Source organism: Astatotilapia calliptera, chromosome 7 (genome assembly GCF_900246225.1).
Source record: "Astatotilapia calliptera chromosome 7, fAstCal1.2, whole genome shotgun sequence".
Classification (NCBI taxonomy): Eukaryota; Metazoa; Chordata; class Actinopteri; order Cichliformes; family Cichlidae; genus Astatotilapia; species Astatotilapia calliptera.
This window is the reverse complement of record NC_039308.1, coordinates 35,566,741-35,582,818: the sequence shown is the minus strand read 5'-3', so window position 1 is coordinate 35,582,818 and position 16,078 is coordinate 35,566,741. Positions and strand designations below refer to the sequence as shown.

At 39.5% G+C, this 16,078-nt stretch overlaps 1 protein-coding gene across 4 annotated transcripts in view; it reads left to right on the top strand.

Annotated features, from left to right (window-relative positions):
* The window catches only part of shroom3 (shroom family member 3), an 80,741-nt gene that overhangs the window by 36,528 nt on the left and 28,135 nt on the right, over positions 1 to 16,078 (top strand). For 3 of the 4 annotated variants that reach the window (XM_026174514.1, XM_026174513.1, XM_026174515.1), the window contains one exon: positions 3,783 to 3,971. In XM_026174514.1, the coding sequence (XP_026030299.1) occupies positions 3,783 to 3,971 (189 nt within the window). Of the gene's footprint in view, positions 1 to 3,782; positions 3,972 to 11,493; positions 12,446 to 16,078 lie in introns of those variants that run through there. The other variant, XM_026174516.1, reaches the window with a different exon arrangement.

Below are 16,078 nucleotides of genomic sequence, written 5' to 3'. Positions count from 1 at the left end.
TGCTCAATAGTGCAATTGTGCTCTCTCGCCACAAAGAATGCAAGTAGGAAACAAGGTAGGAAACATAAATATCAATATGCAACGCTTTATTTCTATATATCTCTGCAAGTATTTACATTTTGAAGTGATCATTTCTACAACATTTTCACTTACCACTAACAAATTTTAACAAATCATGCACTGTTACATACATTATTTTTGTATGTATGTAACATACAAAAAATCAACTTTCAAATTTTACAGAACTTTTCACCAAATTGGCAGCATTTTAAAGCAAATTGTCACATGTTACACTTAACAAACACATTTGTTTTTCAATAATTAAATTCAACTTTGACATGACACTGTAATATTGCCACTGAGAACATCTAATATGGCTTTCTTTGTCTCTTAGTGGGAAACCTGGCATTGCATGCTGTTCACCAGTGTGTTGTAATCTGGGGTATAACTTGACACTGCAACTCTGAGTGAGTCTTGCAGATGTGCATCGGAGAGGCGTGTTCTGTGTTTGTTCTTGATGAAGTTCATGTCAGAAAAGGCTGATTCACAAAGATAGGTTGAACCAAACAGGCTGGCAACCTTCATAGCTGCTGTGCACACGCCACTGTACTTTTCTGTGTCAACAAGGCACCAAAAGTTTGGTGCACCCAGATAGGCTTTGAGGTGGACGTCATTTTGCAATGTTACAATTTCGATTTCCACCTGTCCAGCATCCAAGCTGAACATTGAACTTAGTTGCTCAGCAATGCATGTTGTGTCCACATTCATGAAAGGATTGGAAACAAATGAGACACATGGCTCAAGCTGATCAAGGTCACAAAACCTGTTCTCAAACTCTTGACCAAGTCGGTTTATGACTTGAGTGTACTTTTCTGCAACTTTGTCAAAAGTCTCAGATGCAGAAGCATTGTCTTTCAGCACCATCTGCACAGAGGGAAAGTGCAGCACCTTTTTTCTCTGTAAATGCACAGAGAAGATGCTCATCTGGGCTTTAAATCCATTTAAAGCACTTATCATGTCAGCAACAGTCTTACCCTTTGCCTTGCAGCTCACAGTTCAAATGGTTCAGTTTCCCAGTAATGTCTGTTAAAAACGCAAGGTCAAGTGTCCACTCAGTGTCCTCCAGCAGAGATGTGTCTTCCCCTTTGGATTGCATGAACTCCTTGATTTCACCCAAAAGTGACAAAAAACGAAGCAAAATCTGTCCCCTGCTGAGCCATTGGATTTCCGTATGTAGTAGCAGGTCACCATATTAAGCTGACAGCTCCTCCAATAGCACCTTGAATGTTCTGTGCTGTTTAGCTCTGGAGCGGATGCTGTTTATGATCTTCACGACGGGAGTCATGACGTGCTCGAAGCCGATCACCTTTGCGCATAACGCCTGCTGGTGAATGATGCAGTGGTAATGCATGAAGTTTGGGAACTCTGTGTCACCTTTACAGTGAGCGATGAATCCCGTATGTCGGCCGATCATAGCAGGAGCCCCGTCGGTAGTCACTGATACCAGCTTTTCCAACGGTACCTTTTTCTTCGCGAAAAACTCCTTCACCGCGTTATAGATGTCAACTCCCTTCGTAGTTGTCTTTAGCGGCAGGAGTGTCAGAAGTTCTTCTTTTGTGGAGAAACCATCAAATACCATCCGGATAAAGACCACCAGCTGTGCTGTACTGCTGCTGTCGACGGACTCGTCACACTGGATGCTAAACCAACTGCACTTTGCCAGATCCTGATCCAACTGATCGGCCAAGTTCCTGGACATAGCCGACACTCTTCTAACAATTGTAGTTGCCCCCAGCTGGACATCAGAGAGAGTGGAGATTACATCGTTTCCATATTTCTCGTCTTTAAGCACAGTTTTTGCAATTATCATCATTGCTTCTTTGAAATACTCCCCGTCTAAAAATGCCTTCTTTTTCTAAATCATGAAATGTGTAGCTCTAAATGAGGCTTCGGTTGCTTTTTGAGAGTTTTTCACCGGTCTCGTGAAAAAAGACTGCTGTTTGCTCAAACCTGCCTTTAATTCGCGGGCCTTTTCCGCTCGCAGTGTGCTGCCCTTTGGGTATTTAGCATGGTAGCTTGTGTGACACGTTCGGAAATGTCTCTCCACGTTGTGCCGCTTTGCCGTTGCCACAGTTGCCCCGCAAATGAGACACATGCATGAATCTTTCACAGTGGTAAAAAAGAACTCTTCCTCCCATTCACTGTGAAAATTATATGTTTTCTTCCTTTTTTCCGCCATGTTTTCCTCATCTCCTCACCTTTGCCTTTGCTGGTCTTCACGGCAACTGTTTCCGTGGAGACCAGCTAGCACTAAATATTAGATCATGATCTAATATTTAATAATAAACTTTTTTTTAATATATTATCTCTAACAAATTAACACCAATGCAATTGTGATTAAAAAAAATAGCAAGAAAAAATAAAAATAGATGCAGCTTACTGGTAAGTTGTTATGGTGAGCTATTTTTAGAACAGGCCCGTGGGCGACTCATGTGGTCCTTGCGGGCGACCTGGTGCCCGTGGGCACCGTGTTGGTGACCCCTGCTCTATAGCAACCAGGCTGACACCTGCCTGCCTAACGAGCTCTCTCTCACTCTGCCAAGATTCATCTTAAACACTTCTCTTTCAACTGCTGCTGTGTCCACAGTGTTACAGCCATCATTTTACCCTCAAAATGTCGCCATTATTGTTCTCTTTCCAACACTGTGTCTTTCAAAGCTCAGAGATGTAAACTTTTTAAATTGTGTTGATCCAAGTGGAGGGATCACATTTTAGTCATTCAGTGATTCAAAGAATATGAACTTTTAATATTCATTCAGATGTTTTCTGACTCTAAATTTTCTTTTCTCATTACTTAGGTTTTTCTAATTTACCTTTAAAACATTTTCAGCTATTTTCCAACTTCTTCTTCTGTGTAAACGTCAGCTTTTAGCACTTCAGCACTTGTGTTTTCAGGTGCAAATTTCTGTATTTTTCATCTCATTCAACATTTTTAACTTAGAATTCAGCAATTAATTCATTTCAGTGCATACATTCAGATTCAAGCATTCACACTGCAGTTTCTTCAGAAAATGCACATTCTAGTTTTTTTTAGAGCTACAAATTCCAGAGTTCTATTTAATTCATCACATGAAGGTGGTCATAAAGGCAGCTCTTTGAAATGAGCATCTCTGAAAGGATCATAGACTGGTTTTATATATGGATGTGGATCAACCAGTGGCCTTTTTTTTTTTTTTTTTTTTTTATTAGCCGCTGCCTTGTATGGTTTCTGGAGCCCAAAGTAACCATATTTGGATAAGAGGGTGGTGTGCTAAGTTGGATGCTGTATGACAAAACAAGCCTTATTATATGTCCGATAATTCCATTAAAAATGGCCCAAAAACCAAGACTAGGAATTTCGGTGATTTTAATTAGAGGAGGTGAGGCCTACAGCTCTCTGTGCCTCTACTCCTGTTAATCAAATCAACCCCCAAATTCTAAGCCTTTACAAAATCTAAGTAAGTGACCGATTATTTAGAAAATTCCCCTGAAAATTTTCTCTAAAGCAGGAAACTAATCATAGAGACCAACTTATTTTTCATAGCAGGTTTTAATCCTTTTAATTTCTAATGTAGAGTTGAACACTTTAGCATTGGAGTCTGTGAAGGCTGCCTCACTTTTTGAGCCAGCCTCAAGTGGCCATTAGAAGAACTGCAGTTCCGTATTGGCTTCCTTGTTCAGCTGCAGATGGATGAAACAAAAATTTTGTTTAACTTTAATTTTCTGTCTATGTTTTTCCTCAGGGAGCTTGATCCGGGATACATCGAAGAGTTTATGCCTTCAACGGTTTCTCTTTCTGCTCTTCCTGCTCCTCCTCCTCCTTCTTCCTTTCCATCGCCGCCACCACCACAAGAACAACAGGAACAAAAGACGCACCGGTCATTACATCACAGCCCACCATGTTCGGCAGTCCAACTACGCATCAGAAACCGGTAGGAGGTGGCTGAAAGCCTGTATCACCTTCCAATCAGTTGTGTCCTCAAATGGCAGTTATCCAATCATTTCTTGCCACCTGTCTGTCTTTGGAGTTCTCCACATGCGGCCGTAGTATACAAGGGTTTTAGATCGTGGTTTCTTTTTTCTGCCTTTCTAGGCAAGAAATATAACCATGGAGAAGAGTTTGTGTTCATGTGGTTATGATATAATTGGCTAAAATTAGCGTGCCATCGATTACATTTTAGGATTTTTTGCTCAAGCTCTTAGGATCAGGAGCTGTTTGAGAGACAAAAAAGGTACTTTAACACAAGCTCTCACTTTTTAAAATCAGTTGCATTAAAATTACTAAGAAACTTAATTTATAAGATATATTTAAAGGTACTTTTTGTAATTACCTACTGCAGGAAAAGATCAAATTTTCACCACTAGGGGCAACGTTTTACCACTGGGTGTGTTGTGTTGCCTTAGATATGTGCTGGTGTTTGTTTGTCATTAGGGGTCCAAATCCAGAGGCTGCATCCTCCTGAGGACCCAGCCTTCGTGGTCTACGTGGGCCAGGTCCTCCGAAGGCCGGGTAGGCCAGAAGTGAGGGGCTGTGAACCTGGACGGTCTAACTTTCAGTTTTGCGTCACCAGCTGTCTCGGTGGAGTTTAATAAACTAGGCCGCCTGCTCCTTGCTATCGAAAATATAACAGGACACTGGAGTAAATTCTCGATCATCTAACGCTTCTGTTTAATCGATTTTTCAGTTGACGTTTATTCAGCTGTAATCTCAGCCAAATCGATTTACTCATGAACAAATAAAACACTAAAAAACAAAAAAACAATCCATTTTTATTTTATCTAAGTAACTTATATACCATGTTTAACCATGTTTAAAAGACTGCGGGGCGTTTGAAAACACTGTGCTGGGAGTTCGCTGTTTTTGCTTCGGCTAGCTATTGAGCTGGTGGGTAACAGACCCAGAAAGAGTAATAAGAGTAATATTAAACCTAAGTAGCTGCCGCCATTGTTGGAAACTAGAACTGGCTGGGCCGTGCTATGAACTTTGGGATATAGTGGGCCATGAAGGATACACCCGACCCATCCTTCGAATCTGGGGAAAAGGAGGATGCATTTGTCGGCTGCATTTGTCGGAGTCTACGAATTTGGACAGCCTTCATCACGCTGCTGTGATGTAATTGGTCTATAAATCCGGCCTCAGGAGGATGCAGCCTATGAATTTGGACACCTCCATTGTAAGCAAGAATGTTTTCTTTTGCCTGGTTAAATAAAGGTTAACTTGACTCAGTGCTGCATCTTGTGGCAGAAATTGGTACTATATTGTAGTACAGTCTGGACGAAGTTTAACTTCTGTTGATATCTCTTCAACATAATACAAGGACATGTTAGAGCTGATGGCTTTGGTTAACTTTGGAAACTATTTTTAAATGCAGAAATTTAGAATAAGAAGCTTTTTAATGTCAGTATGTAAATGACATCATACACATTTAAACAAAGAGGGCCATAAAAAGAGAGGATGACAGTGTGCATGTAATTATGGTTACAGCCATTGTGTTGCTCACTGGGATTTCCTGCCAACTATTCATTAACAATTCCTTCCAGAGTCAATAATTCTCCCTTTATTTTCCTAAATGTCAGTTGGGTTTATGCCATGCAGGTTAAAACAGGAAGTGATGTTGGCGGTCAGCTGAGGATGTCTTCGGCACCGGTGTTAGGATGTCCTGCATGTGTTTCCTTTGGGTGTGATATTTATTGCGATGTCCTGTTGTGTGTTTGTGACCTTAAAAATCAAGCTCAGCTCAACAGGAAATAAAACTGTGTTGTTATGGTAACCACCAACCAGTGACTTCATCAGCAGCATCATCTTTATAGCTTCCTGTAATTTGCGTAAACTCTGTGATGTCATCAGCTTTGACCGTTTTTTGTTTTTTTTCCCCAAAATTCAGACAGTGTTGAAGAGCTCATTTACAATAAACACTTGAAACGATGTTCCTGATTCTTACAGGATTTTAATTTCTTTGGAACTTGAATTCAATCTGCAGGAACAACTTCTAAGATAAGCTGAACTTAATATCATCCATCTATTTACTTCCGCGTATCCAATTCAGGATTGCGTGAAGCCTATCCCAGCTGTTATAGAGTAAAAGTCGGGGTAGACATTGGGCAGGATGCCAGTCTGTCACAGGGATAGCACACACAGATATTCCAATATTCACACCTATATGGGCAATTTAGATTCCCTAACTACATGTGTTTGGACTGTTGGAGGAAGCGGAGTACCAGGAAAGAACACAAACACAGAGAGAACATGCAGAAAGTCCTGGTCTGAGTGTTGGATTTGAACCCATGACCATCTTGCTGTGAAGCAACAGTGCTAACCTCCTGCCCATTTATATATCACTTATGAATCAAATAATAATCATTTGGTTTATTTCTATATGATAAAAAATAATTGGGGATTGATTTCACAATCCGATACAAAAATAGATTTATCTCTTAAATTTTTCATTTGCAGACCTCAAGGACCTTTGACGCTGAAACTGCCTCATTGTTTTAGTGTTATTTAGCTCTGCAGTCAAAGGTGTTTAGTTTAGTCTGAGGTAAACTAAAGAAATGATGAATTATCTGCGGTGTGGACATCCATCAGTCTCTCGCGACAAAGTCTATAAATGCTAACACCACTGCACCAGGGGTTCATCCTAATACAGAGCTCAGCTCATGTTCTGGAAGGGTTTGTGTGTCTGTAATTAACGTCACAGACTCAAGGGGGTGCTAGTGTGACTAAGCACAAGCCTGCGCACCAAACTGCTTTTTCCCTCTCTCTCTCTTTTTGCCTTGCAACGTGTGAAACTCATAACTTCACGACATATCCAAGACTTTCATTGGGAAAGGGTGGCTGGGGCTCCACAGCGAACTTCCTGCACATGCTTTTGAGCATGGTGCCTGCAACAACACGGTCATTAAAATGTACTCCAGCAGTAGTCTCAAGGAGCCAAATAAACAAGCAGAGTGACTCCATTCTTCCACAATTCCCTGGGCCCTGGGTGGTTATCAGATGCCACTGAGTGGTGCTCGTGTCTTATTGGTCATCCAGAAACAGGAAGTGGGCCATCAGAGTCCCATGAGGCTGGGTGTTAATCTGGAGAGGACAGACAGAATGATTTATAAACACACAGGCTCTTCTATGCCTTCTTCATCCCTCTTTCCCTCATCTCTCCTACAATCTTTCCCTTTCTCTTCACTCCTTTTTCCTCCTCAGAATGTTTCTTTAGTTGAATCACCACATTTTTCTGAAGCAACATCATCACATAGTTACTCACATACACTACTCTAACACAAACAACTCCCTCTCAGGCACAGCTCAAACACAAACCGAGCAGGCCAGTCAGTGCATGCGTTCACCTCGATCAATCGATTTGAGGATTAATCATACCTCCTAATCTCCATTTGGCTTCACTCTGGTTTACTTTACTTAGGTTAACTGCTGGGGATTACAATAAGGCATTATAAGGAAGAGACACAGCACTCAAAGCATCCTGAATAGAAATCTTTGGTTGGTCTACCATGATGTCATGCAGTCTTATTCTGAAGCCTCGTGATGAGTGTTTATGACGATTGGATGAACCAGGGGGCGATCTGACTGTGTAGTCTATCTTCCTTTCGATAAGCTCGATAAGCTAAAATTTACAAAATGGACTTCACATCTGACACAAAGATAGCGACTAAGCTCATTAATTCATCAGAGAAGTGTTTACTGAGGTCCCATAGAAGGTTTAAATGTGGGCTTCAGTCTTCAGGCCTGAGAACTACACCTGTCTTTGACTCTGTCTATTGCTGTGGTTGAATAAAAAAAATAAAAGCAAACCCTCATAACTCGTTTTCCTCATCACTTTACCTTAGCTTCAATGGAAAGCACCAAGGGAGTAAAGAAAAGGTGTGAAGAAGGTATAAGGCATCTTTGGGATACAGCAGACTTGTGTAAATAGCATCCACCATCACATTATTAACCTGTGAGGACTTTATTGGTGATGACCCGTATCCTCTCTAACCCTGTTTTTGCCTTTCTCTGAAATATAGGATTAGGACTGGTATCATCACTGATTGATAATGACTTACACCTCAAGGGGTTAAACTGAAAATGCAACTTAAGCAAACTGAACTTTTTTTAAACCTAGGGCAGATTTTCCTTATCCATAACTTGAACTGGCATGGCGTTAATTCAGAGGCATCAAACCAATCTCTGAGTAGGTTTCAGGTGTTCTAATAGGCTCAAACGCACCTCAGCTGAGTGGAAACCCGTATTATTGTTTTTCTTGCATAGTGTGTTCAGTTATACAGTTTAAACAGACACTGGAATAGTTTTTAGGGGTCTAATAGTCTATAGGGACATACCCAAAACAATGGAAGGAGCTCCAGTGGTCCCTGAGTGAGCACATTAACTGGTGAGATATTGTGTACTGCTATTCTTACTCTGTGGTTTGCAGTATTTTGATTAAATAACAGTGATTAAATTGTTGATTTTAAAGATGAATAAAGAAGATATATATTTAACACACACATATGTTTAAGGTGTGTGTGTGTGTGTGTGTGTGTGTGTGTGTCACAACTGTGTTTTGACACAAACACACTAGTAACACAAACCAATTTTGGATTTTGGGCAAGGGAGACAGATAATTATGGGCTGGAACAGTTTCCCACGACAACAGAAAAGCACAAGAGAAAATTAAACATTTATTTGTTCTACACCAAACAGATGCTTTTCTAGTAGTTTTAAGTGAACAGATCTAATATATACTGCAAACTGATTGAACTTTTCAGTCTTTTATAAGACTGGACTTTTAAAAATGTACCTGCCTGTAGTCTATCCTTCAAGCTATGGTTGGCGAACATATTAGTATTTACTTAATCACATAGTATTATAATTATTTCAGAGTGGGGAATGGGGGGATGGTACCAACTAACAGTTTTCCCTTCATTTCTATATTTGAGCTAAGCTAAACTTAGCTAAGTAAATAAATTGTGGAATCAGAGCACTTGCTAAATTATCTGTTTCATTTTTCCTTCCTCAAACACACAGTTTAGTTATAAACGGTCTTATAACCACGGCTTCTTTTTAACCATCACTGTGATAGGGAAGTGGACAAAAGATAAAAAAGCTCAGAGGAAGACTAGGTAAAGAAGTGCAGTAAATGGCCTCTGGGATGGATTAAATCCGGGCCTCTGCTTTAGCTTAATGACATATAGATTGCCTAAACCAGTGTTACTATGGCCTCTTGAATATGCTACATTTGAGTCTTTGGGCCCATAACCTTAGAATTAGCTTGCACATCCCGTTAGCTTGGATCCTCACAGTTTTAAATTGGTTTATTTGTCATAGTAGCTTAGATTTAGCTTCTTTCTTTTTTTCTTTTTAATTACCGTATGGTTAGCTTTTAGGTCTTATTAAAGTTAGCTTAGCTTATCTTAATAGCTTAGAATTAGCTTCTTGGTTCCATTTGGTTAAAATTATAGAGTGCTTGTTAGATAAAAGTTGACATCTTTTTTTTATTAGATTTTTCTCTAAATCTTAAAGTTGCTTTTATATAAGTTAGCTTGATTCAGTTTTTATTTTTATTTAGCTTATATTTTAAACCGTTAGTTTAGCACCTAGATCCTGATGCACACAAGACATTTATATTTAGGTACGCAACCCCCACAGGTTCTAGTGAGGCAATAGCCATGTAGTGTGTGGTACAGTCAGTTTTGCTATCTTGATAAAACTATATGCTGTATTACTGATCCAAACTATATTTAAAATACAATTTTAAATATGATTTCAAGCTCATGTCCGCTTTATATTCTATCTTTGTATGAATAACTACTCGTGAGGAGCTGAATTCCACTACTTTCTGATTGACTGACTTTTTTATACGTATGGAATGGCTTATTACTGAACATATGAATCTGAAGCACTGGTGAAATATACAGATATCACTGAAGATTTCCATAATACAAGTAGCTTCTCTCATGCACACAGCTCTGCAGCATTAGGACAGAAAGGTGAGTTAATTTTTCTAGAACAGAGCTGCAGGTCAGACCATCCTCGGCACCTGATTCAGACAAAGAGAGAGGATTTCCTCGCCGCCTCATCGTCCCTTTCTCTCTGTGATCTCAGATACATTTAATGCCATTCCGATGACACATGACTCCCAGGAAACCCAGCTGTAGGCATCTGCTACTGAAGTGGGAGGAGCTACACTTTCACCTTTTGGTTAAACCTGCAGCAGCTTATACTCATCTTTTAGATATGAAAGCTAAATCAACAATATACAGAATGACATCAGGGATCCGAAACAAACACGTATTTGCAATAGTGCAGGGAAGGTCACCTTCCTAGGTCATCAATAATCCGTCAAATGTCTATAAAGAAGTCTCACTGGTCTTAAAAGAAATTACTGCTACAACTACTGTTAACACTTGTTATTTAGCATTTAAATCCCAAGGATAAAACAAAATGCCAGGTTTTTGTACGGTAATTATATTATCCTTGAAATATTATCCTCCTGAGAAAATTAACAAACTCAGCATAATTCCCCAGAAGGGAGACAGAAACTGGCAACCTCCATTTTTATCCTCGTGAAGTAACTCACCAAGCTCCATCACCATCAGGAGCAAAGAGTTAGTGGATGTGACAGTGTAACAATGCAAGAAATGCATAAATATAGCATTACAAAAACAAATATGTGCATTTTCTTTAACTGCAGTAACATTATGAATATTTCATTCCTTTTAAGAGATTATGACTGGACCGGAAACGCCAACATATGTCTGCGTACGTCAGAGTTATTACTGTTTTACCTCACCCAGTTTGGATTGGTGAAGTATTTGTTAATGTTTCAGCCTTGCAAGGCTGAAACATTAACAAACCTGTTGTGTGATAACATGCTTAACGGGGGGGAAAAAAGTCTTTTATGTTTTTAACTTTCCCTAACCTCCGATTGGTGATCCTTAACCTTTTTCAGTACGTCACCAGTCCTTCTGAAAGTGGTCCCCCGAGCAGTCAACAATAATCGGTTTATTGTTCACATTAGGACCACATGCAGCATCATGAGACATCTTTCTCCCTGCGGCTTCAAAATCCGTTTCTCAGCAATTGACTGTTTTCAATAATTCTCTCTTTTTCTGTTTATGTCTCCTCGCCTTTCTTTATCCTCTTCCTCACTGTTCTGCTCCTCTTCCCTTCCTCTCTCACCTTTGGACTTGTTATTGTTTATTTCTCAGTCCCAGACTTGCTCCTAATTTTATTATCCTTTATTTCCTGCCTTTGACTCTGCCCAAACTCCCTACTTATCTGGCTCACTAGCCCTCTTTCTCCTATCAGTTCGTTTTCATACCTACTGCCTCCACCCTGATGGTCTAACCAAACTTTATCTCTCTCCATCCTCCCTCCCATTTTGCTACTCGTTCCATCTCGCCGTTTCTCAGCCTTCCTCTCCCTTTTCCTCCCTCCCTTCTCTCTCTTTCTCTGTCTCTGTCTCTTCTCAGATTCTCAGTGTCTCTCTATTCACACCACATCAACAGCTACTGTCCAGACCGAGCTTTGCCAGGGATGTTTATTTCATGCTTTTATCATACGGCAGCCTAATGACGCATAATTGCTTCATTTGCTTAACGAGCTGGGAGCCGGGGGCCGACACAGCCGGACTCGACCTGATCTGCCATCATCAAACTGAAAGTTGAGCGAAGAGGCAGATCTGAGAGTGGGACAGACAGGCAATAGAGACAGTAGACGCAAGACTTTTTGCAGGAGTTTAGATGGAAAACAGGAGCAAAAAAACCCTCCAAAACAGAGCCGTTGGATAGATTTATGTTGCAGCTTTTTTAAACACACAGATTACACTGAAAAAATTTATTTTTGTTAGTTATGAATAGAAGCAAGGTAGAATGGAGGTAAAAGGTGGAAAAAGCTAAAAAGTACTTTAGAAGTTAAAGAAAAGTATGTCAGGAGAGGACAACCAATAGTTGGAGTAATGAATTAAAGTTCAGTAAAGTAGATTTTAGTTGAGAGTAGATTTCTGTACGGAATATGGCATTTTGCCAGTCTTGCAAAGCATGTAGTTGAAGTTGAGTGGAGTTCAGTAGAAATTGGTTTTTAGAAAGACGTTTTTTAGAAGGGAACACATCAAAGAGTTCCAAGGAGCAAAGGATAAACTGTCTGGAAATGGATCTTCTCGGGACTTTCTAAAAGAAAAAGAAGAACCTCGGGAAGTTTTAAGGAGAAAGCAATAGAGAAGAAACTAGAATAACCTGGACTGTAAGTCGAAGCCATGGAGCTGCTGGAGGCATTCTATCGAAGGAAGCTCAGGAAGAAGCAGAAGAAAACGGAGCTGGGCCGGTCAGACGGGGCCCTGTGTCGGTCACCGTCGGAGGCCAGCGTCAACAGCCTGGCGACCGGCCTCATCTCCAAAGTCCTCAGATTCACCTCCAGGTAAAACAGGGACATGAGTAATTTATGTCCTCAAAGATGAAAGACAGGTTAATGAAAACAGGCCAGAATTTGGTTTGTTTGAGGTTAGGAATGGTTGCGGTTTGCTAAAAGACTTGTGTTAAAAGTTTGTATAGTTTAAACAAAATTCAAGCTTTGCACGTACACAGTACTTGCAAACCACAATCAATAGTCAAAGAGGATGAATGGATATTTTTAAAGATTGTTTTCTGGAATTTTTTGGCTTTATTGGATTGCGTGGCAGTGAAAACAGACAGGAAACTGAGGAGAAAGAACAGGAAGTGCATCTGAGAGATTGTGATAAACTTAGGTTCATATTGCTGTGCTGCTTATTCAAAAATATTGAAGTTGACAACTGTAAAATAAAACCTTAACTAATATTAGAACATCTTAATCCATCTATAAAAATTCTTAAAAACGCAGTGACTTAGAAGACAAGAGAAAAGTCATTAATCTAACTTGTGTTAAGTTGCAGGAAGCCTGAATTGTTAATTGCTGATAAATCTAAGAAAACTGTAGCCACCTTTAGCCACAGCCCAGAGAATCTCAGAAATCAAACAAACAATCAGGGCTACGCATCGATAATTTGGATAAAGGTTGCAGCCAGATTTTCAAATTTTAGACCCTCTGTCGAAATGTTTATGACTTGCAGTAACATTGACGACCTCACCAGTGACCTTTTTAGGGTCTCAGAATCTTCCTTTTGGAGATTTTCCATCTGAATTCCTGCATACAGAAATTGTTGGTGGAACCCACCCTAAAAAGAAAACCTCCCTGTTCAGTAACATAGTAATGGAGTTATTTTATCTGGTCTCTTATTGGAGTTTAATTTAATTAATGATGGTCATCATTTCTGGTTAAAAATGGTCACAAATATGAGGAAAATAGGTAACTGTATCAATGCTTTTATTTTGTGGAGCATTCATGCTTAGTGTCACAGTCACATCCCAAAGGAAGCCCCCACCAACAAGTCAAATCTATCAAGACCAACTAAAATGAGAACCATAAGTCAAAACCAGCAGGACCTTCTCTAAGCTACGACTAAACTAGAACGTCTTTCCTGAGGTTTTAAACCTAATATTGGGATTTGTTAAATAATGTTTGGTGTGTGAGCTTTGAATCTTCCAATTAACTGCAACTGACTTTGTAAATTGTATGGGACAAGGATGATACCATCTTACTGTGAACACAGGGCCAAAATGAAGATAAAAATACACTTTGTTATACTTTAGAATCAGAGTGAACAGTAGTCAAAGGAGCTTGCAAAGAAAAGCATCTGGACTTCTTTAAGTTGCTTGAAGACGTTTCACCTATCATCCGAGAAGCTTCTTCAGTTCTAAGGTCAAATGGTGGGGGGGATACTCCCACTAAGTTTATATCTGGGACTCCCCACCATTTGACCTTAGAACTGAAGAAGCTTCTCGGATGAGAGGTGAAACGTCTTCAAGCAACTTAAAGAAGTCCAGACGCTTTTCTTTGCAAGCTCCTTTGACTACGATGACCTGGATGACTGAGAACCTTCACAGAAAGAGTAAACAGTACATTCTCTGCAGAGCTAATAGAAAGGGTGTAAATGTGTATATGTACATCGGTGATGATAAAGTGTTGAGGTATTCCAGTCATGTCCTGTCATTATCCAGGTTCCTGTGGTTCAGAGACATACAGGCTTTCATGTCTCTGTCTCCTACTTAGTCAGATAAAATCATTTCCTGTTTATCTGTGAGCATAAATACAGAGCAGGAGGATATGTCAAATATGAGTATCGGTGGAAATTATTTTAACGTCAGTATCCCTGTAATCATAACTCATCTGCCAACACGTTCAGAGTATGATGATGGTGATGTGATAACGTTTAGCCCTGCAAACAAAAATATGATAATTATCCCTGAAACAATATCTGTGTTTTTTCTAACCAGCTTCAATATTTACCCCGATTTAGTGTGTTTGCATGTGAGATTCAAAAATAAGTTGTGGGAAATCACGACAGTAAAGACACCGGTTTATAATTTTTACATTCTGGCTTGTGATGGAGTCCATTATAGCATTTTTCAACCTTAACTACTTTATATGCTACTGAGGAGCTAAACTTTTATTTTGACTCTGTGGCTGTTTTAACTGCTCTCATTTCAAACTTAACTATTAATATTGTAACCTCCAGGTAACAGGTATGCAAAGCTTTAAAATAAATGTAGATGCAGAAAAGATTACTTTGCTAACGAAATCTACTAAAATGAAAGATTGTGCCATCATGAAACATCCACATAACTTTAGTTTTCACTTGTTCTTAATTCAGTTTGACTCTGTCTAACATAAAACAAGTCATCATAGGTACTGCCACTGATCTGAGCCCAGAGCGTTAACCTCTAAACAACCACCCAAGGTATTGTTAAGCTTGCATTTAGCCACATGTTAGAAAGGTGCTGCCTGTCAAATAAAGTCCTGTGTTATTTGATCTAACAGTTCTTCCAAGATTTTCCTTTCGGTTTGAAATATACTTAAAATATCATAGGAGGACAGAAATTATCCCAAACTTAATCCTAAAAAGGAATGCTAAATTGAATATCTTATCTAGAAGTTATAACAATGTGACTACACATATTAGAGAGCTAGTCACCTACTGGATTGTTAAACATTAAAACACTGTAATGAATGACCACTTGGAAGCTGCGTCTTAAAGCATTTCATTGTGATTATTACTTTTTATGTGTATTATTAAATTTCCTGGTGTTGTCGTCCATTCATTGAAACACTTCAGTAACTTTTTTCCTTCCTTGGAAATGGAAGAAAGAGGCAGAGATAGGCAGAAGGTGAGTCAGATCTCAGTGGAATGAGGCCGTGCAGCTGTGTGCGCATGTGGGAGGACGCAGTGGGATAATATTTAATGCTGAATTGATCGGGGGGGGTTCCATCTCTGATAATAATCTCTTTTCAGGGGTTGAATCCCTGCAGTGATTTGAAGCATCTAATGGCTCTATGAATGAAGATATGTGCAGAGTGAAAGGGGACAGATATGGTTAAATTATAAACTGGGAATGTGGTTTAATGTTGTATGTGGTGCAGCTTTTTGTAAAAATCCTCACTGCTACCTAATACACAGCATGTATATGAGAATTACATAAGAACTGTCACTGTGCTACATTAAAATTAAAGTTTTAGAAAAAAAAATTGCAGTTAGTGTGAGTACACCAACATCTGTTTAGCTCAAAGTACAGATGAATTTGTCAACTTTGTCTGAGGTCAGCCTAACAGTGTCGCATGAAGTGAAACCGCTACAGAAGAACCAAAATTCAGATTCACTCAACAGAACCAAGAAATGTTTAACAGGCCCCCCAAGCAACAAAAAGAAAAAGAAATATTCTGGTTTTATCCATCAGTTTATCCATAGCTGATTCAACTTTCTCAGAGAAAATTGGGCAAAAAATGTGCTGTTTTGGATCATTGTTAACCTTCCAGTGATTCATGATCCTCAAGAATCCAGAAACCAACTGAACTGCTGAAATATTTAGTTGATTGGTTAAATATGATGCCACAAATCAAATTATGATATCATATAAACAAGAGCCCCGAGGGAGTTGCCTGTTTTGCCTATCTGTCATGACTTTTTGGAAGAATTTC